Genomic DNA, 24,911 nt, shown 5'->3' on the forward strand with positions numbered 1-24,911 from the left:
CCCCGCAATTATCCCGGTACGAATCTTTGTTGACGGCGCTCGCCACCAAACACCGACGAGCGAGCAACTTATTAACTTTCGAGCGACTGCTCAGCAGTTCGACGCTCAGAAACAGATCTGATCAATCTGCGAACACCGCGCCGCAGCAATGGGCGCCGACTTTTCAGAAAAACCTGATCGCAGGTCGACGGGTGCGTCGAGCCATGGCGATTCCACCTCCGAGCACGATTCTACGAGAAAAGAGAAAGCAGAAACCTCTCGACTCTCCTCCGATCGAAAGGCCCAATCCATTGCGAAAGCAGATTCACACGTTGTACAGGTCAAGGATAAGGGGGAAGACGATATCTACGCACATCTGCCACCAGCAGAGGCACAGATTCTCAAGAACCAGGTCGAACTCCCAGTTGTAAAAGCTGGTGTCAAAATCCTATATCGATATGCAACAGTCAACGATTACTTGATCATCGCCATCAGCGCAATATGCTCTATCGCTGCAGGTGCTGCGCTTCCATTGATGACCATTATCTTTGGTAATTTGGCTGGAGAATTCAATAGCTACTTCGCAGGTACAACCAGCAGAGCCGATTTCAACGACACAATCAACCATATGGTCTTATATTTCATCTACATTGGAATCGCGGAATTCGTCACCATCTACGTCTCCACGGTCGGTTTCATCTACACAGGAGAACACATCAGCGGGAAGATCAGATGGCACTACCTCGAGGCATGCCTGAGACAAAATATTGGCTTCTTTGATAAACTCGGATCCGGAGAAATCACTACCAGAATCACGGCAGACACAAATCTCGTACAAGATGGTATCTCGGAGAAAGTTGGGTTGACTCTCAATGCGGTGGCAACCTTCGTCACTGCCTTTGTCATTGGATTCATCAAGTCATGGAAACTCACATTAATTCTGAGCTCGACAGTTGTCGCCATCACAGTATCTATGGGACTTGGATCTACTTTCATTGTAAAATACAGCAAACAGTCTCTCGGATCATATGCTCTGGGAGGATCCATTGCAGAAGAAGTCATTTCCTCCATTCGAAATGCCGTGGCATTTGGCACACAAGATAAGCTAGCTCGACAATATGATGTGCATCTGGCCAAGGCAGAGAAATATGGTCACAGAGTCAAGTTCGTATTGGCAATCATGATTGGTGGCATGTTCTGCGTCATCTACCTAAACTACGGCCTGGCCTTCTGGATGGGAAGTAGATTCCTGGTCAACAACGAAATTACGCTAAGCGCAATTCTCACCATTTTGATGTCTATCATGATAGGAGCTTTCGCGTTTGGAAACGTCGCGCCCAACGCCCAAGCATTCACAACAGCTATATCCGCTGCTGCCAAAATCTACAACACAATTGACCGAGTTTCACCATTAGACCCAACTTCCGAAAAAGGAGAAATCATTCCCGAGGTAAAAGGCACAATCGAGCTAAGAAATATCAAGCATATCTATCCTTCCAGACCAGAAGTCACTGTTATGCAAGATGTCAGCTTGGTGATTCCTGCAGGAAAGAAGACTGCTTTGGTTGGTGCTTCTGGATCTGGAAAATCGACTATTGTAGGCTTGGTCGAGCGATTCTACGATCCAGTCGGAGGTCAGGTATTCCTTGATGGAAAAGATGTCAGCACACTGAACCTGAGATGGTTGCGACAACAAATCTCCTTGGTCAGTCAGGAGCCGACACTTTTCGGTACCACAATCTACGAAAACATTCGACACGGTCTCATTGGAACAAAACATGAAAATGAAAGCGCAGACCAGCAGAAAGAGCTCGTCTTGGAAGCAGCCAAGATGGCCAATGCACACGACTTTATCACCGCCTTGCCCGAGAAATACGAGACGAATGTGGGAGAGCGTGGTTTCTTATTATCTGGTGGTCAGAAGCAGCGAATCGCAATTGCTAGAGCTATGGTCAGCAATCCTAAAATCTTACTGCTCGACGAAGCAACATCCGCCCTGGATACCAAATCCGAAGGAGTTGTACAAGCAGCTTTGGAAGTCGCGGCGGCTGGACGTACTACAATCACAATCGCCCATCGCCTGTCGACAATCAAGGACGCTGATAATATCGTGGTTATGACACAAGGCAGAATTGTCGAGCAAGGTACACATAATGAGCTTCTCGCCACCAGGGGTGCCTATTACAGTCTCATCGAGGCACAAAAAATCGCCGCCAAGGAAGAAATGAGCGCTGAAGAAGAGGCCGAAATCGACCACGAGGACGACAAGCTTGTCCGCAAAATGACTAGCAAAAGTGGAGATTTCATGGAAGATCCCGATGACAAGAACATTGCCAACAAGCTCAACCGCACTCAGTCCGAGAAATCTCAATCCTCCGTAGCTATGCAAGGTCGATCTGAGAACAAGATACCAGAACCCTCCTTGTGGACCTTGATCAAACTTATCGCATCCTTCAATAAAAAGGAAATGTGGTGGATGTTGCTCGGACTTTCCTTTTCCATCATCTGCGGTGGAGGAAACCCGGTTCAAGCTGTCTTTTTCGCGAAAGAGATTATTTCACTGTCATATCCACTTACTGACCCGAGGACTGGTGCTGAAATTCCAGGTGCCGCCCATAAGATTCGCTCAGATGTCAACTTCTGGTCTCTGATGTACCTTATGCTTGCGATTGTCCAACTCATCGCATACTGTGGTCAAGGTTTAGCATTCGCATTCTGTTCTGAGAAGCTCATCCATCGAGTCAGAGACCGAGCCTTCAGGACCATGCTTCGCCAAGATATTGCGTTCTTCGACAAGGATGAAAACACAGCAGGAGCTCTTACTTCCTTCCTCAGCACACAAACTACACACGTTTCCGGTCTGTCAGGAGTAACGCTTGGTACGCTTTTGAGTGTCATCACCACTCTTGTTGCTGCCATTGCTGTCAGCACTGCAATTGCTTGGAAATTAGCTCTTGTTTGTGTTGCCACCATCCCCGTCCTTCTTGGATGTGGTTTCTTCCGATTCTGGCTGCTCGCACAATTCCAACAGCGCGCCAAGAAGTCATATGAGAAGAGTGCTAGTTTTGCTTGTGAAGCGACAAGTGCTATTCGTACTGTGGCTTCGCTCACAAGAGAAAATGATGTCTTGCAACAATATGTTGACTCCCTTGAAGCTCAAGAAAAGCGAAGTCTCAATTCTGTCTTGAAGTCATCCCTGCTATATGCAGCTTCACAATCTTTGATGTTTGCCTGTGTTGCATTGGGTTTCTGGTATGGTGGTAACCGCATTGCTGATCACGAATACTCGATGTTTCAATTCTTCGTCTGCTTTTCGGCCGTCATCTTTGGTGCTCAGTCTGCTGGTACCATCTTCTCGTTTGCACGTAAGTCTACATATTCCTTCATAACATTCATCCACTAACTTTTACAGCCGACATGGGTAAAGCCAAACAAGCAGCAGCTGAGCTTAAGATTCTTTTCGACCGCCAACCAACCATTGACACTTGGTCCGAAGATGGAGCGTCGCTTCAAAATGTAGAAGGACATATTGAATTCCGCGACGTACACTTCCGATACCCAACGCGTCCAGAGCAACCCGTCCTACGCGGCATCAACCTCTCCGTAAAACCAGGCCAATACATCGCCCTCGTCGGTGCATCTGGCTGCGGAAAATCAACCACCATCGCACTTCTCGAACGCTTCTACGACCCTCTCGTCGGCGGAATCTACATCGACGGCAAAGAAATCTCCAGCCTCAACATCAACGACTACCGCTCCTACATTGCCCTCGTCTCCCAAGAACCAACCCTTTACCAAGGCACCATCCGCGAAAACGTCCTTCTCGGCGCCGACCGCCAAGACGTCCCAGACTCTGCCATTGAGCACGCTTGCCGCGAAGCCAACATCTACGATTTCATCATGTCCCTTCCCGACGGCTTCAGCACCGTTGTCGGCTCCAAAGGCTCTATGCTTTCAGGCGGCCAAAAACAACGTGTCGCCATCGCCCGCGCCCTCCTTCGCGACCCTAAAGTGCTCCTCCTCGACGAGGCTACCTCGGCGCTCGACTCTGAATCCGAACATGTCGTCCAAGCTGCCCTGGATAAAGCTGCGAAGGGCCGAACTACTATCGCCGTAGCGCATCGTCTGAGCACGATTCAGAAGGCGGATATCATTTATGTGTTTGATCAAGGACGGATCGTGGAGCAGGGGACGCATATGGAGTTGATGTCGAAAGGGGGACGGTATTCTGAGCTTGTCAATTTACAGAGTTTGGGGAAGACGGGTTGATCATTTTCCTCGAGCCGAGAACCTTTTTCATTTGTTCATTTGTTCTTCTGTTTGTGTATATTTGAGTGTGGCATTCTTGAGCATGTTTGGCGGTCATTTGGACTTTGTTGCATTGCGTTGGCGTTGGGAGTTGCCCGTTTGTGGCAGGTACGTTTTAAAATAGATGGAGGGTAGGAGAGGTTGTGATACTTTGTGGTAGAGATGTTTCAAGAGGGGCGTTCGTAGAAAGAGGACTGGGGAGGATGTAGATAGATAATTAATAAGCTCTTCATTGATTCTCAAGCTGCATACCTTATCTTGATTACCAACCTTCAAAGTTATCTCCATGCCTCTTACTCCTCTGTTTTCCCCCAATCTTATTAAATTTTTACCATTTTTTATTCTAGGAAAGTACGACACCGTTTAGCAAGTGTATATCTTGATGTGTACATGAATACATCAACAGGAACGGCTTAAAAATAACGTAGAGATAATCGTGGAACTAGATCAATATCGCTAAATCTAGGTACTGTAATCTCATTGTCAATTACTAGTCTTTCAGACCTATATCAACGCCAACCCTTACTCACATTTCACATCTCACAGATAATTTCTTCAACCGCTCTCCCTTCGCACTCAAACTCAACATCCTTTATCGGATATAGATATTCAAGAAAAAGAAGCTCTTCATTAAATCTAGATAGTGTAACTTCAATTGCTGTTCCCTCGAACCCATGATAACGCCTAGCCAGCAACCTTTTCCCGCGTGGACCATTCTAGCGCGCTATCTGATCAAAGGATCAATACCACCCATGCCCCTCCTTAATTTTCTAATCTACTGTCCCCTCTTCGATTTCGGAATAAATAGGATACAAGTATATAGATGATACTCCCGTTGTTGGTTCTAAATTTTGTAATCTCAATACCAGTCATTCAAACCCGTTCCAGCGCCAGTCACTTACCCATGACTCTGGCACACTCTTCCATTCAATACCACCCATCCCCCTCCTCACCCAACCGCTCCCCCTTCGGATTCAAACTCAACATCCTCTGTCCCGGCAACGTAACCCCATTCCGCTGCTCAAAAACCCCACTAATCCCCCTCTTCCCCACATGTTCAAAACTCTCATACGCCTCCCCCGTCCCATTAATCGCCGCCCACTCCCTGCCCACCGGCGTACTTCCATCGCCTAGATCCGCCCAGCGGGTAACGCTGATCGCCTGTTTAAACCGCATACTCGGGACGGGCTCGGCGCGATCCTCGGTGAAGCGCAGCTCGATTAGGTATTCTGAGGGGCAGTCTGGACAGCGTCGCATAGGGCGGCAGTTCGAACAGAGCGTCACGATTGTGCCCGCGGGTTTCGGAAGCGTGATGGCGGGACCGGCGTGCAGTTGTGTGGTTATTGGGGGAGGCGGGATGGGGATGTGCGAGAGTGCGCATTTGCAGAGGGACATGAGGAGGCCGTCGCGCCAGTGTGCGCACACGCTGAAATATGGCGTGTAGTCTTCGGCGGGGCAGTAGAGGAGGTTGCGTTGACCGCTTGGAGGGAGGCCCGGGGCGGCGAAGGCGGAGGAAGTAGAGCGGAGGAGGAGATGCCCCGAATTGATGCTGTAGGAGAGGGTGTGTGTCCATGGTGAGGAGGAAGGGCGGTGGCGGCGGGAGAGGGCGTCGGCGGGGATGCCGTAGCTAGGACCGTATCTTTGGCCGCGGATGACGAGTTGGGTGAAAGGGAAGGGGAGGCGGTGGGAGGGTATTAGACGGTGGTTGAGGGGGATGGGTGTTGGTTCGTTGGCGAGAGGGCAGTGGTAGAGGGGGTTTGGGATGGATGTCGCTTTGAGCTTCTCGTGGCCTATTTGGGTGCGGCGATGGTAGGTTGTGCATTGATAGCAGAGGAGGTGCTTTGGTAGGGTGCTGTCGAGGAGGAGGAGGAAGGATATTTTGTCTTCCCGATGTAAGGGTTGGTTGAGGATTGTGAAGATGTCTGAGCCTAGTCGTGTTTGAATGACTTTGCACGTCAATGCTAGACTTGCGGCTGCTGGGAGAGTGAGGTGAGATACGAATATCTCCCAGACATTTTGAGGTAATTGACTGAATAGCTCGTTCCCCCTTGGCGAGTCTTTATGCCAAACATGTTCTTTGAATGCCTGATTGAGAGAATCGAATGAGCCAGTATGAGCTAAACTGTGTAAAAGCTCTGTATCATCTCTTCGTTCTCCCGTTTGAATATCTATTTGATCCGTATAATAGTCTGTATCTGGTCTCATAGCACTTCCCATGCTACGACGTCCAGTTTGGGTAGCGGTCGTTGGCGAGATGGAGGGTTTTCTTGTCTCCGGACCACCCCATGATTTCTTTCTCAGTTTCTCTCCAGATGACTTGGATTTGAAAGCCCGAGCTAAGCGGCTCGTGAGACTTGGTTTGCGGCCGGTACTGTCGGCCATGATGATAATGTTAGAAGTGATGAATTTGTTTGCTGGTCGTCAAATCCCGGTTGACGATCCTGTTCGGTTAAGGGTGTCAGAGAGCTAGGAATTATTTAGTTCAGATGTCAATTGACTCAAGTAAGGAGGCTAATTATCTCACTTATTCAAAGCTAATGATGATGGACAACTTTTCCCTCTCATGAAATGCGATTTTACAGATGGTAAAGACAAGGTGCTGATGACGATGCATTAGAACGATTGGCTTCTGTTCGCCGGCCATTCCGTTCGCTTGGCATTTCAAGTGGGGAACGGATGCATCAATTGAGTGGGGTGTGTTTAGTTGACGCGTGCTTCGTGTTTTCAACGCGTTGAATGATTCTGTCTGAGTGCAGAAGTACACAATCGTTGACGATTCTACTTCCATACTCAGCTCCTTCAACACATAACTGAGCCATCACAATTTCGACTCCGCTCGTGTATGCTGCAACTCGCATGAGTAGTCCTCGTGAGCGGCTCACAATTTCTATTACTAGAAGGAATGAAAGGGATGAAAATCGAAACTTTTGTTGTTGATCTTAGTGGAACCTTCAGAAATGAGGCTACAGAACCTTTCGTGGAATCCTAATTCCCTAAGATTTGCCACATTTATCTACACCTGATTTCCCTCAGCATCAACCTCCTTAGCATTAACCTCATTCCTCAAAACCACAGCTCTCTTGTTAGTCTTCGTCCGCACATCCGTACTCACAGTAAAAAAGGCCGCAACAGTAGCAGCGACACCAAACGCAATAGCCACCAAAAACACAAGCCTAAAAGCGTCCACGTACGCAAGTTTGTACGCCAACTCAGCAGCGGCCCTCACAGCCGCGTTCATACCCGGGACTGTCGCATAGAAGGCAGGTGTGTTGAGTCTTGTAGCAGCTAACAACGCAGCCTCACTCGATTGTGGGAATCCGGTCTGGGAAATGGCGTTGCGAACTTTGCCAACGATAGAGTCGTTGAAGGTTTGGGTAAGGATTGCGGAGTATATGGCAGTTGCTATAGCGCCTCCTAATAGACGGAAAGTACCTGCAAGACCGACGGCTATACCAATGTCGGTTTGATCGTCTAGTCCTAGCGATAACATGGTAAAGGAGATGAGTTGAGGTGGCGAGATCATACATGATGCTAGGAACACCGTTGCAATTGCTTGAGCTTTGTCGTTCACTCCTACCGATGCCATGGAACCGATCAACGCGGTTTGAACGATCATAAATCCGACAAGCTGCCATTTCTCGTGGCCTATTCTGGAACAGACGGTTACCACTATGATTCCGGCAGCTTCGAAATAATTAGCACTTGACTGGTTTATCGCTTCGAGGATTGAACTTACTCAATGTTCCAAGTGGAAAGATGTTGGCGTATATGCCACGCATGATGGGCTTGTCTGCAGGGACGAAGAGAGTGGCTGATTGTCTAGGCCAGAGAACGGTCATGCTGTAGTAGAGCATACCGCCAACGAAGCAGACCACGATAACCATAACAAACCTAATGTTAAGGTCAGCGAATTCAAGCCTTTCATCTGGGCAGAATAACTCACCCTCGAACCTTCTTAAACAACTTCGGTGGCAGAAGTGGATACTTAAGATCCATCTTCGTCTCCCAAAAGCCCAAAGCCACCGCACAAGCAAACCCAACCACGATAGGCGCGATAACAGCAGGCGATTTCCATTCATACTGCCTTCCGCCAAAGTTGATACCAACCAGCAAAAGCGTGGCCGCAGCTGTGAAAAGGAAGACGCCGACATAGTCCAGTTCGCCAAGCAATTCCAATTTCGTCTTCCCGTCATGTCGATGCTTCATGCTGAAGTCTGGTGGGTTGTAGCAGAAGAAAAGCAAGATAAAGAAGCAGCTGTGGAGGGAGAACATATACCAATAAGCTCCGCGCCATGTGATTGATACATTGGCGATGAATGCGTAGGAGATGAGTGGAGAGAAGTTTGCTATGATGAGGGAGCAGTCGAAGATACCTAACCACCAGTGTAAGCACGTTACTTATTTTCTAGGAAGAGATAACGCTTACCGACTCCATGCATCCGATATTTATTAGGCAGAATCTCTTGAATGCACGCATACGACATCTCCTGAAATCCGCTCGCGATACCGAAGATCACACCAGAAACAATCATCTGGTTTATGCTCTGTCCTGTAGCGCCGACTACACATCCTATCACGCCGAGGAATGAGCCTAGGAGCATGAAATAGCGACGGCCGAAGATATCTGCCAGTCTGTGAATTGTTAGTTACGGTCGAAGCTAATGTTGAATGGAAGACAGACCTTCCGGCTACTGAAATCAAGATCGAGGCTCCGAGTTGCCAACTCACTGTAATCCAGGTGTAGTTCGGATCCGGACCTAGATCCGCGTTGATGTAGGATAGCGTTGTGGCTGGGATTAGAAGCGTGAGGATGTAAGCGTTGAATTGACCGCATAGTGACTAGTATATTTTAGTTGGGCATGAGGCTGGAAGTTTTGATAATGGCTTACGACGAATGCGAGAATAGTCTGAAGGTTCAGACGGGCTGATTCTTCTTGCTCGGCTGGTGGGACTTGGTATGAAATTGTTTCTTCGTGGTGCATAGATGAATCTGTGCTCTTCTCGACATCTTTCTCCATGGCCATGTTTGCTGCGTCTGGTTTCGTATCATGCATTTCTAACAGAGTGGTTTGGAAAAGTTAGGTTTTTTTTTTTCGAAAGCAGAGGTCTTAACAACCAGTCGGACCCCGGGTATGTCACTTCCAATTTTGTTGGGATCGACATGCTTTATAAATCTTCGACGATCCATCTCGCAGTAATGTCGATCTCATCTGATATACAGGCCCGATAACATGGTATGCAGTACACGCTGTGTTTGGTGGGGAAGAAGTTCTCCAGGAGTCGAGTTAAATCTCCCCGCATTCCAAGGATTTGGTGAGGGTGATGTGGGGAGCCGCCGGACAACGTTATCCGGGGTACTGCTGGACCTCTTCACACGTCTAGTAGATCGACAAAGACAAAGGACTGCCCTGGGGAGAGAATTTCTAAAGTCTCATATCGTAAGTTCCATATCAAGAACCATTTCCATATCTAGAGATGGTTGGAACGACTGTCGATTCGGACGATGTGGTATTCGCAAAGAACCCGCTATAGACTTTGACGATATACTCATGGAGCTTGCATACGAAATTGTTAGTTCATCAACAGACCAGCGGCTTTCGTTCATTTGTGAAGAGTCCTGAAAGACACTGGAAGGTATTTTGGAGCTTTCTGAGTCTTGTGAAGGCCATTTCTTGGTTTGATGAATCTTCGCGCGCAGGCTTTTTAGTCTTCGATATGATGACACCTGCGACGATCGAAGAGAAGATGCCATTGTTGGGGTTAAGTGATGCGTATGCCCGTCCTGAGACGGGCTTTTGATATGCTCCTGGTCCTCGAAAGGGAGATTTGGTGTCTCCACAGCCGACATGTCTTGTAGTTTCACATTCAATGCCTCCTCTACAAATTTTCTTCCAAGTGCCCTCCAAAGTCGGTGGTCTGCTGCGTCCTTCGAAAAGGAGATCCTTTTCAACACCGCAAGTCTTCCAAAGTAGCTCTTCCTTGATGCAAGAACGCTGAGACTTTCAGAACTTAGTTTTCCGAAATATAACGCGTTGAACAGCTTTGTGGCTCCAGCTCGAGCTAGCTTTGCAAATTCCACCTCGGACACATTATTTTGAACAACGGAAATGTCGTCACAGATCATGTCGACTACTATGAAGAGAAGCTCGGAAGCAGAAATTGCAGCTTCTGCCTCGGCGTCTGTTTTCCACAAGTCATACTCCGCGTATAAGTCCTTCATCAGGTAGCACTGCCACAAATAAGCGTAGAGGAAGGCGTGATAGCGCGAACCTGTCTGCAAACAATAGTTACTAAACTGGTAGGCGGCTTGGGAGCGAGGCCGCAAAAGCGTGGAGCACAGTACGGCTGTGCACCATACAATACAGAAACCCATTCGCCTGGCTGCCGGGCTCTTGTTTCCTAAGTTGACTTGTACTCCAGGAGAAGCGAACCATTGTATTGTTGATGGAGACGGTTCCAGAACCTGGTTTTGGATGGAAAGTGGCGTTTTTGGACGGCTATTGTCCTCATAGTCGATAAATGCTAGTGCCGGGGCTTCGAGAAGCAGTGCTGAAAGAAGATTGCGGAACGAATTGCGTTCTTGGTCTGAGATAGTTGGATCGTGCTCTAGCAGGTTTTGAGAGACTTCCATCTGAGACTTGGTGGTCGCCGAGATGGCGCATAAAACGGCGGCATGCCCAAGCTTACCTTGACTACTCTCTTTGAGTCCCTTATCTCGCACCCTTCTCAGAAGCAGCACATATAACACAAATGCATCTTCGTTCAGACCCAGACAGGAAAGCAGATCTGCTGCAAGCTTCATATCATCCCATTCGTTTGGTGCGAAATCTTCAATGAGACGACTGCAATCAAGCCCGGTTTTCGGTTGAAGGGAGTTTTCGTATGTATAATCTCTGGCTGTCCAAGTCCAGAGTGGTTGGTCCCGTGAATCTTCGAGTAGATCCAAGAGGAATGCAAGATCGAGCTTTGCTGGATTATCAAGCGCGAAAGTCTTGATTGTCGGGGTCGATGTTTTACTCTCTATGGTATGACATGAACTCGGACTTTTTGCCGTTGGGCTGAATGTTTCCAAACTTTCTCGTCGCTTTGAGGTTCCTGAAGTGGTGCTTGAGTTTATAGAACGCGACTCTGAAGTTGACTGTTCTTCAGTATCCAGCTGATCTTGTCTCACAGAGGTGGCATTCTCCAGCAAACAAGACTTTTCTTTTAGTACCTCAGATGTTTCAGAATGCTCTTGTTTGTCTGAGACCGTACAGTCTAGCAGTGGAGAGCTTGAAACTGTTCTTTGTTTTTTGACTGGAGGCAAGACTGGCTCTTTCGTGCTCGGGGGTCGTGGCCGCTTAGTACTAAACTCATGCACAGTTGACCCGCTGTGAGAGACAGATGAGTCGTCTCCAGGGAGCTGATGCACAACTGAATCTGGAACTTCCAAAACATTGTGTGTTGGTGCTACCTCCATCTTCTCTGAACGATTCTTTCTGATGTCCCATTTTTTGAATTGAGAAACATATTGACGGTGGCTTGTAGAATTTATTAGCTTCTATCCCCATCTTGTTGTGCTACATGAAAACATACGACGGCGTGAAACCATGTCTGGTCTTCATATGTGACATTACTTCGTCAATCGTCATCATCTTATATAACTCGCACAATTCATTCTTGTGCATTTCCCACAAGGCCTCCGGAACGGCTTTGGCACGCGGAGTCGACGATCCTTTCCATTGTAATTGTTTGTATGGATGTGACATTTTCACCACGTTGTATCATAACTTTTCACAAGTCTTAACATGGGCAGAAAAGAAGAGAGTTAACAAGAGACGAAACACGAAACACATTTAGCTGTGTACTTCGAAAAAGTGAGGCTGTTGCGTGTCAGAATTGCAATTACCAAATCTGGAAAGGCGCCACTTTCGTGCGTCACCTTAGTGGAAAGTCGTCCTAGGGGCTGCCGTAAGCGAAGGGACATACCGAGTTTTACTGTCATGGACACGGGATAGTACAGTAGCCCTTGGTCAGCTGCCGCAGTAACTGACAAGGAAATTTCAGGGTTTTCCAGAAAATACGAACAGCAACCAACCACACTCATGATTGTCGAAATGACTTGCGGCTCTTCTTTGGCATCCCCGTCGTGCCTGGTGCCGTGCAGTCGTGTCAACCGGGGCATGCATTTAAAACATAGCATACTGTGCCCGATCTGGTAATTGCAATTCCTTCTTTACGACCCAACGTCACCACCATCCATGCAAGGCAATGCCGTACCTGAGTCACATCTAGCGAGTCTTCAAGTACTACGCATACTTTGAGAGTGGAAGATATGAAGCCCCAGAATATGGAAGCATCATAGCTTGTCCGGTGCGGCTGACGGTTCCACGTAATGTTTATTAGCCAGGAACATATAATGAGCTTCTCACCAAGACTGCATACGCTTGACCGCATGCGGAAATTGTAATTGACAATACGTCTTGTCCAGGTTCCGGCAGATGTTTCAAACAGGTTCGTAGCTATCATGAAGCGAGCAGGCTTCAGATTGTAATGCGTAAACATTGACACTTGACCGGACAAGGAAATTGAAATTTTTAACCTCCAAAGTTATCCAACCAAATCATGGAATCGGGATTTGGAGCTCGTAGCTACCAATATCTTGGGTAGTCGTTAGCATTGTTGGGAAGCCGCCCGTGAGCCCATCAAAATACAAAACACCCAAAGAGGAAATAAAAATTATGGCGGTTGAAGATATTTGAGCAGCGTTCCGTAGAGAAAGTTGCTATATTTGCTCCGATTTTCCTCTAGAAGTTGGTCATTGACAGATCATTCTTCCCATCAAGAGCTTGTTCAGCCAAATATAACATAATAGTTCTTGAATCAGCCTCAATCATGCCATCCGCCGACATCGATCATTTTGTTGACGCAAATCAGACCCTCGATCTCTTGCAAAGTACGTACTGCGATGCAGGTTGTTGTGGAAATGGGATGTGCATTGAAGAAATTCGAAGAGAAGCTCCTCTGCATATCCGAGGATGACGGGTGTCGAGTTGTCAATCTGAATGCTAACAATCTTCTAGTAGGCGTATGGCAATCTGAGTCTCGTTTGGAAGATTTTTCGAACCCCGAAATCATCATAGATGAAGAAGAGACTCCCAAAGGAAATCAGCCTTCAAATTCTTCTAGTCAGAGTAAGACTCACAGATCAATACTAGTTTGCAACGCTAAGCATCCACCAGCAGGTTCGGAAACTTTCCAAACTAAACACTCATCAAAGCAGTCCCAAAAGTCTCGAAAGCAACACTCGGACAGGGTTTCCTCATTCAAGAGTCACAGAAGATGATTCAAAAGCTCGTAATATCCGGCATCATCTTCGAAGGTCCTATATCCGAGTGTATCATTCTCTGAGATGAGGACTTGAAATATATGCTCGTAGCGCAACAACCAAGTATCAAAACTCTACGCAACCAGAGACGTGGGCACATGGGGCGAGAGGCGGAACATCTCTCTGTATTTTTTAGACATAGGAGACCCGTGGGAATAATCAGGGTCAAACTGTTGAGTTTTTGCTTATATATTTGACTTTGTAAAGCTAGTGATGAGCAGTTCTAGAATGGCTTTCTTGGCGGATTATATCGGACACGCGCGCGCGTTGGTATTTCCAAGTTTGTAAACATAGCTTAACGTCAATAATGGAATTTGTAATGGCGAATTCCTGTGCGTTGCGTTCGAAATAAGCATCGTGGTTGTGTTTCAATATCTTACAAATTAATCATCAGTCGTACCCAAAGAGACCAGAGGTCTTATCGACTGCAGAGAGTCAGCCCTGATGCGATCGCGCACAGTCCCTATCATGCTCAGCTTCTTCTTACTTATGTTAAGAAAAAAAAGCAGTTTCTCTCAGTTAATCAGTATGCAGAGTTGATCCGTCTGAGGTCGTTCATCAACGTAAAATTTCGTGTCGACGGTGATCGTCAACTTGACCGGCGGACGCGAAGAATCGACGCGCATGGCTCGCCGACTCTTCTACGATAGTCCTTCAGGGAGCATGAAGAAAATGTGCAAATGTTTTCATTGATGAAATGGACAAATTTGATCATTCTCTCACCCCAGAATGGGATAAAGCTTCAAGTGCGTCGAGTGTTGCAGAGTGATGCAAACCTAGAGAGATTCGGTTGTGCCAAGAGTCGAGCGACCCACTGACGTAGTACAGACAATATATTTTTTGAAAGCGAGTTGTGCCTCAACAAATGGGGGAATTGGTTTAGTGGTATAATGTTCCCTTAGCAATCCATCCACGATGGTTGATTTGGGAGAGGTCGCGAGTTCGATTCTTGCATTCTCCATTTTTTTTGCAATTTTTCTCCGTTTGTTGGAGGGGATTCAGATATTTTTAGGCTTCTGTAACGAGGCGTTGCGGCGTGATGATCAGTCAGCGCCGCTAGAAGGGTTTTGCTGCGGCGTAGGATTGATAAATGTACCTCATCTTTTCATATTACCTATATTAACTCCTCGCGGGTCACACGGTCCTTCAGAGTTTATTGCCGGTTATTGACGGAGATTGTAACCTTGCTATACCCATTTTAGTGTAATATACATTATCATCCATAGAAGCTTGCTATATTTATATTTTATACGATGAAGTGAGGGGATCCCGAGATCTTGAGATACGTGTACCAGACAGCCTGGTATCATCAGCAATAGAGAAGTGCAATACACTTAAAATAGGAGGACAGTTAGCAATGCCTGGAATGGAACACACAGTGAAAGAACTTGTACGATGTACTGACCTACAAAATTACTTTCGTCTCAAGGCATCTACAGGTGCTTCAGTCCTCATGCCATCTAACTGAGTTCAGATTGTCGTCTCGCACCCGAATTTCAAACTTTAGGTACCGCTGTAGTCTTGAAGAAGTTTTTCATTATGATAGAAGACTCATTAAGAGCAGAATGTTACTTCATATACCGAGGATGATCAAGGCAAGGGATGAATGTTGTCTCAACCTTCATATTTGAATTCCTCAACGACGCGCTATCTCATGAAACCCACATCTAAATACGTTTACAAAATTACTCCTAGAATTCAAAATCGCAATGAAAATCTTCAGCCTGCTTACGATCTTCGCATTAAATCAGGGTAGGAAGCTTGCTCCATCTCCGCATCACCTACCTCACTAACACCCACCAGTCACCCTCTCTGTCTACCACTCAAACAACATCGATTACCACTACAGCAACGACAACATCGACTGTTCCGGGTCCCTCTTTAACAACCTCTGCTGCGTAAACGGAACTTTCTCCGGCGAAGTAATCTCCTCACTCATCGCCAACTTCCACACAATCGACGCGCAAAACATACGCGCGTCAGTAGGTCTCAGACAATCCGCGATTCGAGAAGATATCGATAGAAAAGTGAGTGCTTGGAAGGACTGGCGAAGAGATGTTGTGACGAGCGGGTTGACATGTGATGGTGATGCGGTGGTGACGATGACAATGGATGGTGCAAGTGATGTTATTGCGAGTCTCACGAATGTCGCGAGTGCCACGGATACGGTCGTGACAAGCGGTTCTGTTATAAGGGCGAGTAGTGAGTCTGGTATGCTTGGGGTTAAAGAGACAGCGGGGTCTAGTAAGTGAATGGATAGCATGCCGAGGCTGGTGGAATACTAATCGGAATACTAGATTCAATAACGGCAGCAAGCCGAACCGCGACGGCAACTTCGAGATTCACTGGTACTTCGGCTAAATCCACGGAATCAAAGAGTACAGCTACTTCTACGGGGGGTGTTGGGATGATTACTCAACCTCCAAAAGTGTTCGTTGGTGGCGTCATTATGGCTGTTGCTTATGGCATTATGTAGGATGTGTAGAGATGTATTGGGTTTAATGGTGGTTGATTAGTGAACTTGTCAAGTTACGAGGATACGTGGTTTAGGAATTGCTTGAATTTTGGAAAAATCTGGGACTAATCGGCTGAATGGTCGATTCAACAATACATGGATAAGTAACTTAGTTTCTTTACAAGGAAAGTGAAAGGTAAGCGTGCAACTTACGTGAAGATGAGAGAAGTTAGAAGATTTGTTGGAATAACCAAGCATTTGGCAGATCTACTTGATTTCCAATATAACCCGGGCTTGCCTGGCTTAGTTCTGCTTCATAGCTCCGAACATAACTATCTGATGGAGTCTAAATCTGTGCAACAGACTTCACAAACCCAACTAGTTGCAATTTAAGACTTAACATCCATCTCTTCGGCCCGAATCCCTGTGGATTAAACGCCAATTCCTTAAATGTGTATTCCCACCTCCAAACTCATCCTTCTTCTTCACGAGTCCAAATTCCCTGCGCGCCCAACCACATACACATCAACTCCTCTCCACAAAACAATGATAGCCCACACTCTTCTCATTCCAACCTCCACCCTCTGTCCCGTATTCTCAACCACAACTTTACTTTCCCCCTGCCCTGTCGCTTTCTCTACCGGTGAATTTATGATCGTGGCCGAACCCGATTTTTCTGCGCTAGGAGATGGGGGGGTTGAGGGACCAGATTGGGGTGGTTGAGGTTGAAGTTTAGGACATCTGATGCGGCAGATGCAGGATGAGTTTATGCACATTGGGCAATCCATTTGTTAAGGTGTTAAGTGTTGATGGTTGGGTGAAAGTGCCGCGGTCTGGCGGTGTTCTGTGAGAATTGCTGGGATAGTTGCGGTGGGCGTCTTGTGGTGATTTGGTGGTCGTAAGTTGGGTCTTCTTTGCTTGAAAAGTAGTTAAGAAGAGTGTTGTGTGATGACCAGGTATATGTTTAAGAATATCTTATAAGTATGAGAGTTCAATTGAGCATGTTTTCGTACGATGCTGTTCTTTGGTTTTGTAAATCATGATTCACCGACAACAGTCACGTCGAAGTATGATGTATTCAGGTACTGTTTTTGAGTAGAGAATAAACTCACAGCCTAGGAAAGCAAGAAATCGCGTGAGCCATTTGTGAATTATGAATTTCGTTGTCATTAAGACTAAACAAGATAAATAAATGTAACCAGTCTAACCAGAACTCCTACGCTATGACTGTTTTCCCTATGATTAATCCAAAATTGGTGAATTGTTCTCTCCAGTGACCCATGATTTTAGCGACCCGTTTACTGTTCAAGAAGTGGCGGGAGGTGCAGCAGGCGTGTGAGGAGCATAAACACTTCTCTTCCTAACGCCCTCACCCTTCCAGAAAAACCACCAAGGCAATGGAGTCAACACCAAGCCTACGGCTGCAAACACAGATCCAGCTTGATGAATCCCCATAGCGTCGTACATCTGCAGAGTAAATAACGGAAAGATTGCGCCGAGTAAGTATCTCAAAATCCCATTGGCCGCTACAGCAGAAGCTCCGCTTTGAGCACCGTAAACATCAACGAGGTAAGTGGTGACGGATAGAAAGATTGCTAGAGTACCCCAGCCGAATGGCACGCCTGCTAATACAGGTACGATCCAATGAACTGATTCCCTCGGAGTCCAAGCAAACCACCAAAGGCCAATGGGAAGCATGATAGACCCAAGCATAGCAGCGTACAATCGATGTTCTGGAGCCGGACGTTCCCCTCGCTTAGCAGCTTCCGCGACAGCTTTCTTGTACAATGTAGCGTCGAAAGCGCCGAAAGATGCGACAGCCGAGAGGAAACCGACTAGGATACCGAGGAATGCAAGACCGACTTCCTTTTGATTGAAGTGGTAGACTTTCTGGTAGACGTACGAATAGGACCCGAAGAACGAGAACATCATCGCGAAAGCGAAACCAGTGTATATCGATAAGAATGCGACGGCTGGCTCGCGAAACATCATGTCGATAGGACGAGTGACGGCGATGCGAAGTTTGCGGATGAGGAGAGCGGTGTCACCACTTTGATGGGCGATCTTTTCGCCAGCTGCCTTTTTGCGGAGGTACAGGATTCGCGATTTGCTAGTTTCTTGCATAAAGAATGCGAGAACTATCATGGGTGCTGCAATTATCATGACCACCCATTGGGACCAACGCCAGTTGTTGTTGTATTCGGAGACTACGTAGGCGCCTGTGAGTGGACCGAGGGCGGGACCGAGAAAAGGAGAGAGAATATAAAATACTGCTGCTCGGCCGTTGGCTTGTGGAGACCACAAATCTGCTATTGTGCCTGAGGAAAGTTAGCGGCTGAATGGTGGAAGACGTGTCAAAGTAGCTTACCTGCGCCAACTGCGAGAGTTCCTGAACCACATACTGCGGCGATGAAGCGGTTGATTATCAACTGTGTTATATTCTCAGAGGCACCTGCAATGGCCATAAATATGACAAGTAAAGGAAGTGATGTCCAGTAGATGATGCGCCGTCCATAAAGTTCCGATAGAGGTGCTGCCAAGACGGGTCCAAGTGTGAAGCCCAAAGTGTAGAGCGAGAGCGGTAGGATCGCGACTTCTCGTTCTACGTTGAACTTTGCCATAACCAGTGGGATTGAGGGAACATAGGAGGATGTTCCTACGGTGCTGTGATGAGTCAGTAGATGTCTTTCTTCTGGTAGACAAAACTTACATAACGAACCCGAATAAGGCGGGTATGGAGGTGTGATAAACCCTCTTCCATGTTGGCCAATTGCGAGGGTTACCAATATCTTCCGGTGAGTCCCAATCCAAAGCAGGTTCTGGAACTTTCAAGTCATTGCTGGTCACACTTGGAGTTCCAGCTTCGTCTGCTGTTTCCTTTGCTTCTCCAAGATTTGTTGTGTCGGTTCTCGCAGCCTCTTCGTCGACCATGACTCCTTGTTGCGACATCTCTATAGAACTTCTGCTACAAATGTCTGTCGATGGCTAGTGTATGATCGTTGAGGTTGTCGTCGGTTGCATTGGTCTGGAATTTTGACCCACAAGCACTGGAGATGGTTGAAGATATATGCCTCCAAGATTTCAACACTTATTCATCGGTACAGGGCAGTTGTCAGTCGGGGTAACTTAATACTCATCAACATTAACGCCGTGGTAGGATTGCGTGCTCCAAAATAAAGACGGCTGATATACGCCGAGCTTCGATGCTGGATTCCATCATATTATGGTAGGGCTATACGCGGACCATGCATCTTGTACCTCGATTGAGGTGAGATGCAGCCGCAAAAGATTATTAAACACCATGTTTAGAGGCATTTTTCCTCCTCGGTAGGCAAACTTGTATCTGCAGCTATGACACAGGTGAAGATTAAGCAGTGCCATTGGTTGTGGAATAAGCGAGAGCGAAAGGGAGTTGATCAGTAAACATGGTGTTGAGATAACTCAACTGAGACCTCGGCACAATAGAGGAACAGCCAGGCTGGCAAGCTTGATAGGATTATGAAGTGACAGGCCTAGGCGTAATGACGGTCTATACGATTCTTACATTAAAATTGACAGTGAATGTCGGCCAACTTGAGTTACGTTAGCGAGTGCGAGGAAGAAACGAGGAGCTTTAAAGTTGCCGACGGGTCTGGCAATATTCGGCGTTAGGCGATGGTCCAAATTTGAGCGCGTGACATTTTAATGGGAATGAAAAAAGAGCTCTACATACTTGGTCCATAAATTGTTTTGATTGTCAAAGATTTCTCTTATATTGAATCTGTGCTTGTAATCTTCGACCGCTCCTAATCGGTAAACTAGACGCAGAATACTTTTGGTCTAAAATCAGTCACGTGGCGGTATGCTCCGGCACATTTTATTCGATTACACATAACGGTTCGAGTTCTCCTAGGAACCCATATTGATCTCGCGATATAGTTCCTTTAGTAATTTATTTTCCAAGAGTCTTATTAAGCAAATTTCTAGCTAATTGTAGTTGGGAATATATATACAAATTCTACTGCTCTGATTGGTTAGCATACTATTCTCGGCAGCTGCCGAGAGAAATGATCTGATATGGAAGCTTCAACACCTCGCCCTCCAAATGTTCGGGTCAACTTTCAATGACAAGCAATGATTATACGGTACCCCGCTTCGAGTGCCTTTCGATCCAATGGCCTCACTACCGTATGTAAATCATGTCTATCACGGACAACGAAGCAGTCGTCGCGATCCATAGCGAGAAATCTATCGACGGCGTCCAGCTTCAAAATTGCCGTTTCCGGAACCACGCCCCAATTGCGCTCCGAGTATTTTTCTGCGAATGGCATACTTGACAAGGCGAGGGCGAGCGCAAGGAGAGGTGGGATAACAACAAGCACAACACAGACAAGTGCGATTGGAATGCAAAATGGAGCTTCGAAGGTCTCCGAGGGCACCCTTCCAACACCACAATCTATACAAGATCTACCTCATAGGAGACGACAAGCTGCCAGGCGCGCTGCCGCTGCTTCAGCACAAGGAGATCTAGTTTTGCCGCCCAATTCCTCATCGACACTCACCGAAAGCGCTGCCGCCGCGCCGACGAATTCCCTCAGACGACTATTACCTATCCTCCTCTCCCTCTCGAAACCACGATTGAGCGTTCTCGTCGTCCTTACAGCATGTGCCACATACTCTTTATATCCCGTACCAGAGATGCTGTCTCCGTCACTCACAGACGCCCCCTCTCTTTCGACCCTCACACTTCTTTTCCTCACTACTGGCACGACACTATGCGCGGCATCTGCGAATGCATTTAATATGCTCTACGAGCCGAAATGGGACGCCATGATGAGCCGCACCCGAAACCGACCGCTGGTTAGAAAGTTAATATCTACGCGGGGAGCAGTGGCATTTGCGATTCTAAGCGGGTTGGCAGGAACAACAGCATTATACTTTGGAGTAAATCCCACCGTATCGTTTCTAGGCGCCTTGAACATCGCTCTCTATGCCGGCGTCTATACACCCATGAAGCGCGTTTCGGCAGTCAACACATGGGTTGGGGCGATTGTGGGTGGAATACCACCTCTCATGGGTTGGGCGGCCGCAGCAGGACAATCCGCTACGGAGGCGGGAGATTGGAGGGAACTTTTGCTCGGGGAACAAAACGCTGGGGGCTGGATACTTGCAGCGTTGTTGGTGGCATGGCAGTTTCCTCACTTCATGTCACTGTCCTGGTCGATCAGGGAAGAGTATAAAAACGCAGGCTACAAGATGTTATGTTGGATAAACCCAAATCGGAACGGCCGGGTGGCATTGCGATACAGTCTCGCATTCTTCCCTATCTGCTTCGGGTTGTGCTACTACAACATAACCGAATGGACGTTCGCAGTCGCGAGCACACCCATCAACGTGTGGCTTGTCAGAGAAGCAGTCAGATTCTGGAAGCTCGAAGGCCAGAAGGGATCGGCGAAGGGTCTTTTCTGGGCCAGCGTCTGGCATCTTCCCGTCGTCATGATTCTCGCCATGGTCGAGAAGAAGGGCATGTGGCAGCGAGTATGGCGTGCAGCAGTTGGCGAACCCTACCCCGACGACGACGAAGCCTGGTTAGAGGAAGATGACGAGGACGAGGCTGTGTAGTGCGATCAAACATCAAGCGAGGGCGGCAGTAACCCCAACTCCAGTGTTGGTTGGGGGCGCCTCGTTATTTTGACTTTGGGTTTTGTTTATGCATACACATCTACCCCCTCATATCTTGTATTATACACCTTGTTTCGTGCATGCATCTCGCAGGATCGGTTCACTTTTTGTAGGAATACATTCGTCGGCGTTTGTTGGGGGTTGTGTTATCCAGCTGTCCCGTCGTTCATGATATGTATGTGTAAATTCAAGCGAGATGTGGGGTCTAGATGTAACCCCTCTCTCTAATTCAAAGAAAACTTCACCCCCAATACTCATCGTCCATCTTCCAATCATCTCTACACTGTGGTGGCGATACGCAGCTGCTATCACAATCTAAAGGATTTACATTCGGATTGTTGGGGGAAGAAAGGTGACGTATTGACTTTGCTATTGCATTGACTGCCGCGACGCTTTTCCGTTCAGTGGCATTTGTCTGTACATGCGCGCTCGGATACGCGTAGTTGTAAGGTTGATTTTTGGGTATGTGATGTGATGGAGATACATGGTAGGAATGTGATGTCTATTGCAGAATGCGGGTGATTTGTACGATGATAGATCTATGTGACAGCGGGAGGATGAGGTGTGGGTTAAAGCTTGGTGTGTTGGTTGGGAATGTGAGGTTGAATCGTTATCGTCAAATTAAAATTGTACAATTTTGTGCAATCAGGACTTTAATATTCGAAGGTAATTTTCATAAGTTCATTCAATTTCTCATCTCTGTCTGCCGTTGAGGCTCTAGCCATCATAAAGGCAAACTAAATAGTCATACAAGCTTTGTATCCATCTCCTACTTCTACACTTGAGAACCTCGTCAAGTTGTCCCCATGTCAAGCTTGATCGTTCTCTTTTAACCGCCCGTTCCAATTTTCATACTTCCAAAAGAGTGTGGACCAGCCATTTTCAGGCCGTATAATTTCCGTCGTAACAACCCCCGAAGCTCTGAAGCTTGTAATTAAGGAAGCATGCAAACAAAACCCAATGCGCCGAGACAAAAGAAAATGTAAAAACGCCAAAATCCAAAAGAAATCTACTGTCGAGGACGATTGATGATAGCATCGATACCCATATCAATACTAGGCAACCGGCCATTATGTCCGTATCCCACGCTTCCAACACCGCTACCACCGCTGTGACTGTGTCCATGTCCGTAGTGCTGCCCGCCATACGCGCTACTGCTCGAGCTCATCCTTTCAGACGACCCGTCGTTGTAATCTGCGCCTTCCATGTCTTCGATCTCGATGCCGGAGTCGTCGCGCACGTAGGCGCCGGACGAGGCGGACGAGGAGTAAGGTGGGAAGGCGTGGTTGGGGGAGTGGGAGAGGGAGGTGTGGTGGGAGTGCGAGTGCGAGGGCGAGAGAAGACGTTCGCGGCGGGCGTGGGAACGGGCGGCTGTTTGGAGGTTTTTTAGACCTTGAGACATGCACTGAGAGATGTTGTTAGTAAGGTAATAGGGATTGGAAGAAGAGGGAAGTACCTTTTGTTCAACCACGTTCCACTTTTCACCAGTGGCTTCCGCGAGGGATGACCAGATTTCTCTGCGCATTCCCATGTAGTTCTTCGCCAGACCTTCGAGCTTCAATCCGTCCCAGTCATCGGCACTGCGTCTCTCCATGAGTCTTTCATGTCGTTTCCGGCATGCATTGGGTGTTTTGGTGGGGAAGTAGGTTTGTTGGATTGGTGCCCAGTTCATTCCTTGCGAGCGGGCTCCCATCAGAGTCTGATCGTCTGTAGGACTCCATGCTCCTGAACTGGGGCGGAGTGAGGTGATTGGAGCTGTGGATTGTATGTGAGAAGTGACTGGTGCGTAGGTTTGGTGGATTGGTTGGACTGGACCACCTGTGGAGTATGTGTTTTGTTGTGTAGAGGTGTTGTATGTTGGAGCCATGGTAGGAATTGGTTGGACTGAGTAATAGTCTGTTGATAGACGGGGTTGGTTGAGGTCTGCGTATTGTTGACCTGTGGTGACGGGCGAGAGGTTGTAGTAATGACCAGAATTGCGGAGAGAGTTGCGGTTGACTCTGTCGGTTTTAGGCATGATGGGCGGTAGTAGTGACTGAGTAAAATTAAGTGTGGTAGAGCTTTTGGAAAAGTTCGTTATGAATCGAGTAGGCCAAGTTCTTGTGGGTGGATGAGAATGTTCGATGCTAGAAGTGTGTTGTGCAACTGTATGACGTCTCGGAAGGAAATTGATTATAGAGATATTAGACGCCTCTCCGGGAGGGATAACTGCGTATCAAACGAGTGTAAAAGAGATAAGATGCTGTAAGAAGGTTGAGCTGAAAGTAGTTAAAAACTGCAACAATCAGGATAAATGGAAAAAGTGCCGAAATGTAAACTGCATCGAGGGTATAAAGTGAAATTGAATGGATATGGACGAAGGAAAGCTGACTGATCTGGAGATTCAAGAAAGGTCTCTGGGTTGACTGGGTGGCCGAGCTTTATATGATATCCGAAGCAAAGTTCCAGATCCCAATGGTTTGGGTGCGAATATCTCGCTTGTCTGCAAGCAGATATGGGAGCCGCAGCGCAAACGGGAGATCGTATGCGCATACAGGCTGCAAAAAAATAAATTAGACGCCAAATGTCCAAAATTGGCCTGAAACATTCAAGGAAGCTTTAGTATTGTGTAACTGGCTGAGAGATTATGAAGGGCGTACCCAACAGTACGGTTCACCCATGACTGAAGGAAAAGGTGAAACCGCAGGACTTAGCCAGACTGAGTAGCCGCGCAAAAGTTTAGGAGCGTCGATGGTCTCCAAAACTTAGCATGCAATGAGCAAGCGGGTAGGAGATTGGCTAAGGACGCTGATGGGCGCCTGTCTCAGTTGAGACCTCCAGGTCCGTCGAGTGGGAGGAGACAGGGGTAGGTTCGGTAAAGATACAACGAGATAGACAAAAATTGTAATTAAAAGATTGTGTGATGATCTGATCTGATGTGAGCGATGCGATGTGATTGCCAGGCATTGCACAAATCCTCGTCGAGGGGGCTATGATAGGGAGAGAGCGGCAGTCCCAGACTGGGTAGCTGTGTAGCGGACTCCTTCCAAACCCCACAGGACACTTCTACCCAGATGATTGTAGCTAAGATGGTGCAGCAATCGTGATACTATGGTGATGGGAGCCAGAGACTGGTCCGGCGGTTAGCCAGCCCGGGTTGGA

The 24,911-nt window shown here is 47.4% G+C and overlaps 9 protein-coding genes across 9 annotated transcripts; 4 read left to right on the top strand and 5 right to left on the bottom strand.

The window, feature by feature from the left end:
• Positions 1-148: 148 nt before the first annotated feature.
• GLAREA_10981 (P-loop containing nucleoside triphosphate hydrolase) lies at positions 149-4,248 on the top strand (the record flags this gene model as incomplete). The annotated part of the gene is made up of 2 exons (XM_008079170.1): positions 149-3,344; positions 3,392-4,248. The coding sequence occupies 2 exons, from the start codon at positions 149-151 to the stop codon at positions 4,246-4,248; spliced, it is 4,053 nt and encodes a 1,350-aa protein (XP_008077361.1).
• A 966-nt stretch (positions 4,249-5,214) lies between these two features.
• Positions 5,215-6,669, bottom strand: GLAREA_10982 (uncharacterized protein; the record flags this gene model as incomplete). The annotated part of the gene is made up of 1 exon (XM_008079171.1): positions 5,215-6,669. The coding sequence occupies one exon, from the start codon at positions 6,667-6,669 to the stop codon at positions 5,215-5,217; it is 1,455 nt and encodes a 484-aa protein (XP_008077362.1).
• A 631-nt stretch (positions 6,670-7,300) lies between these two features.
• GLAREA_10983 (MFS general substrate transporter) lies at positions 7,301-9,311 on the bottom strand (the record flags this gene model as incomplete). Its single annotated transcript, XM_008079172.1, has 6 exons — positions 7,301-7,971; positions 8,024-8,178; positions 8,231-8,660; positions 8,714-8,919; positions 8,969-9,126; positions 9,177-9,311. 6 exons carry the CDS (start codon positions 9,309-9,311, stop codon positions 7,301-7,303), a joined length of 1,755 nt encoding a protein of 584 aa, XP_008077363.1.
• Positions 9,312-9,718: 407 nt separating this feature from the next.
• On the bottom strand, positions 9,719-12,035 carry GLAREA_10984 (uncharacterized protein; the record flags this gene model as incomplete). The annotated part of the gene is made up of 2 exons (XM_008079173.1): positions 9,719-11,807; positions 11,863-12,035. 2 exons carry the CDS (start codon positions 12,033-12,035, stop codon positions 9,719-9,721), a joined length of 2,262 nt encoding a protein of 753 aa, XP_008077364.1.
• A 1,126-nt stretch (positions 12,036-13,161) lies between these two features.
• On the top strand, positions 13,162-13,677 carry GLAREA_10985 (uncharacterized protein; the record flags this gene model as incomplete). Its single annotated transcript, XM_008079174.1, has 3 exons — positions 13,162-13,222; positions 13,350-13,460; positions 13,550-13,677. The coding sequence occupies 3 exons, from the start codon at positions 13,162-13,164 to the stop codon at positions 13,675-13,677; spliced, it is 300 nt and encodes a 99-aa protein (XP_008077365.1).
• Positions 13,678-15,363: 1,686 nt separating this feature from the next.
• Positions 15,364-16,130, top strand: GLAREA_10986 (uncharacterized protein; the record flags this gene model as incomplete). Its single annotated transcript, XM_008079175.1, has 3 exons — positions 15,364-15,406; positions 15,458-15,898; positions 15,952-16,130. 3 exons carry the CDS (start codon positions 15,364-15,366, stop codon positions 16,128-16,130), a joined length of 663 nt encoding a protein of 220 aa, XP_008077366.1.
• A 1,284-nt stretch (positions 16,131-17,414) lies between these two features.
• Positions 17,415-19,058, bottom strand: GLAREA_10987 (MFS general substrate transporter; the record flags this gene model as incomplete). The annotated part of the gene is made up of 3 exons (XM_008079176.1): positions 17,415-18,427; positions 18,478-18,773; positions 18,820-19,058. The coding sequence occupies 3 exons, from the start codon at positions 19,056-19,058 to the stop codon at positions 17,415-17,417; spliced, it is 1,548 nt and encodes a 515-aa protein (XP_008077367.1).
• A 1,164-nt stretch (positions 19,059-20,222) lies between these two features.
• GLAREA_10988 (uncharacterized protein) lies at positions 20,223-21,710 on the top strand (the record flags this gene model as incomplete). Its single annotated transcript, XM_008079177.1, has 1 exon — positions 20,223-21,710. The coding sequence occupies one exon, from the start codon at positions 20,223-20,225 to the stop codon at positions 21,708-21,710; it is 1,488 nt and encodes a 495-aa protein (XP_008077368.1).
• A 1,069-nt stretch (positions 21,711-22,779) lies between these two features.
• GLAREA_10989 (Homeo) lies at positions 22,780-23,787 on the bottom strand (the record flags this gene model as incomplete). Its single annotated transcript, XM_008079178.1, has 2 exons — positions 22,780-23,175; positions 23,227-23,787. The coding sequence occupies 2 exons, from the start codon at positions 23,785-23,787 to the stop codon at positions 22,780-22,782; spliced, it is 957 nt and encodes a 318-aa protein (XP_008077369.1).
• Between the last annotated feature and the right edge of the window lie 1,124 nt (positions 23,788-24,911).

The sequence above is a fragment of the Glarea lozoyensis genome (assembly GCF_000409485.1).
Source record: "Glarea lozoyensis ATCC 20868 chromosome Unknown GLAREA11, whole genome shotgun sequence".
Lineage (NCBI taxonomy): Eukaryota > Fungi > Ascomycota > Leotiomycetes > Helotiales > Helotiaceae > Glarea > Glarea lozoyensis.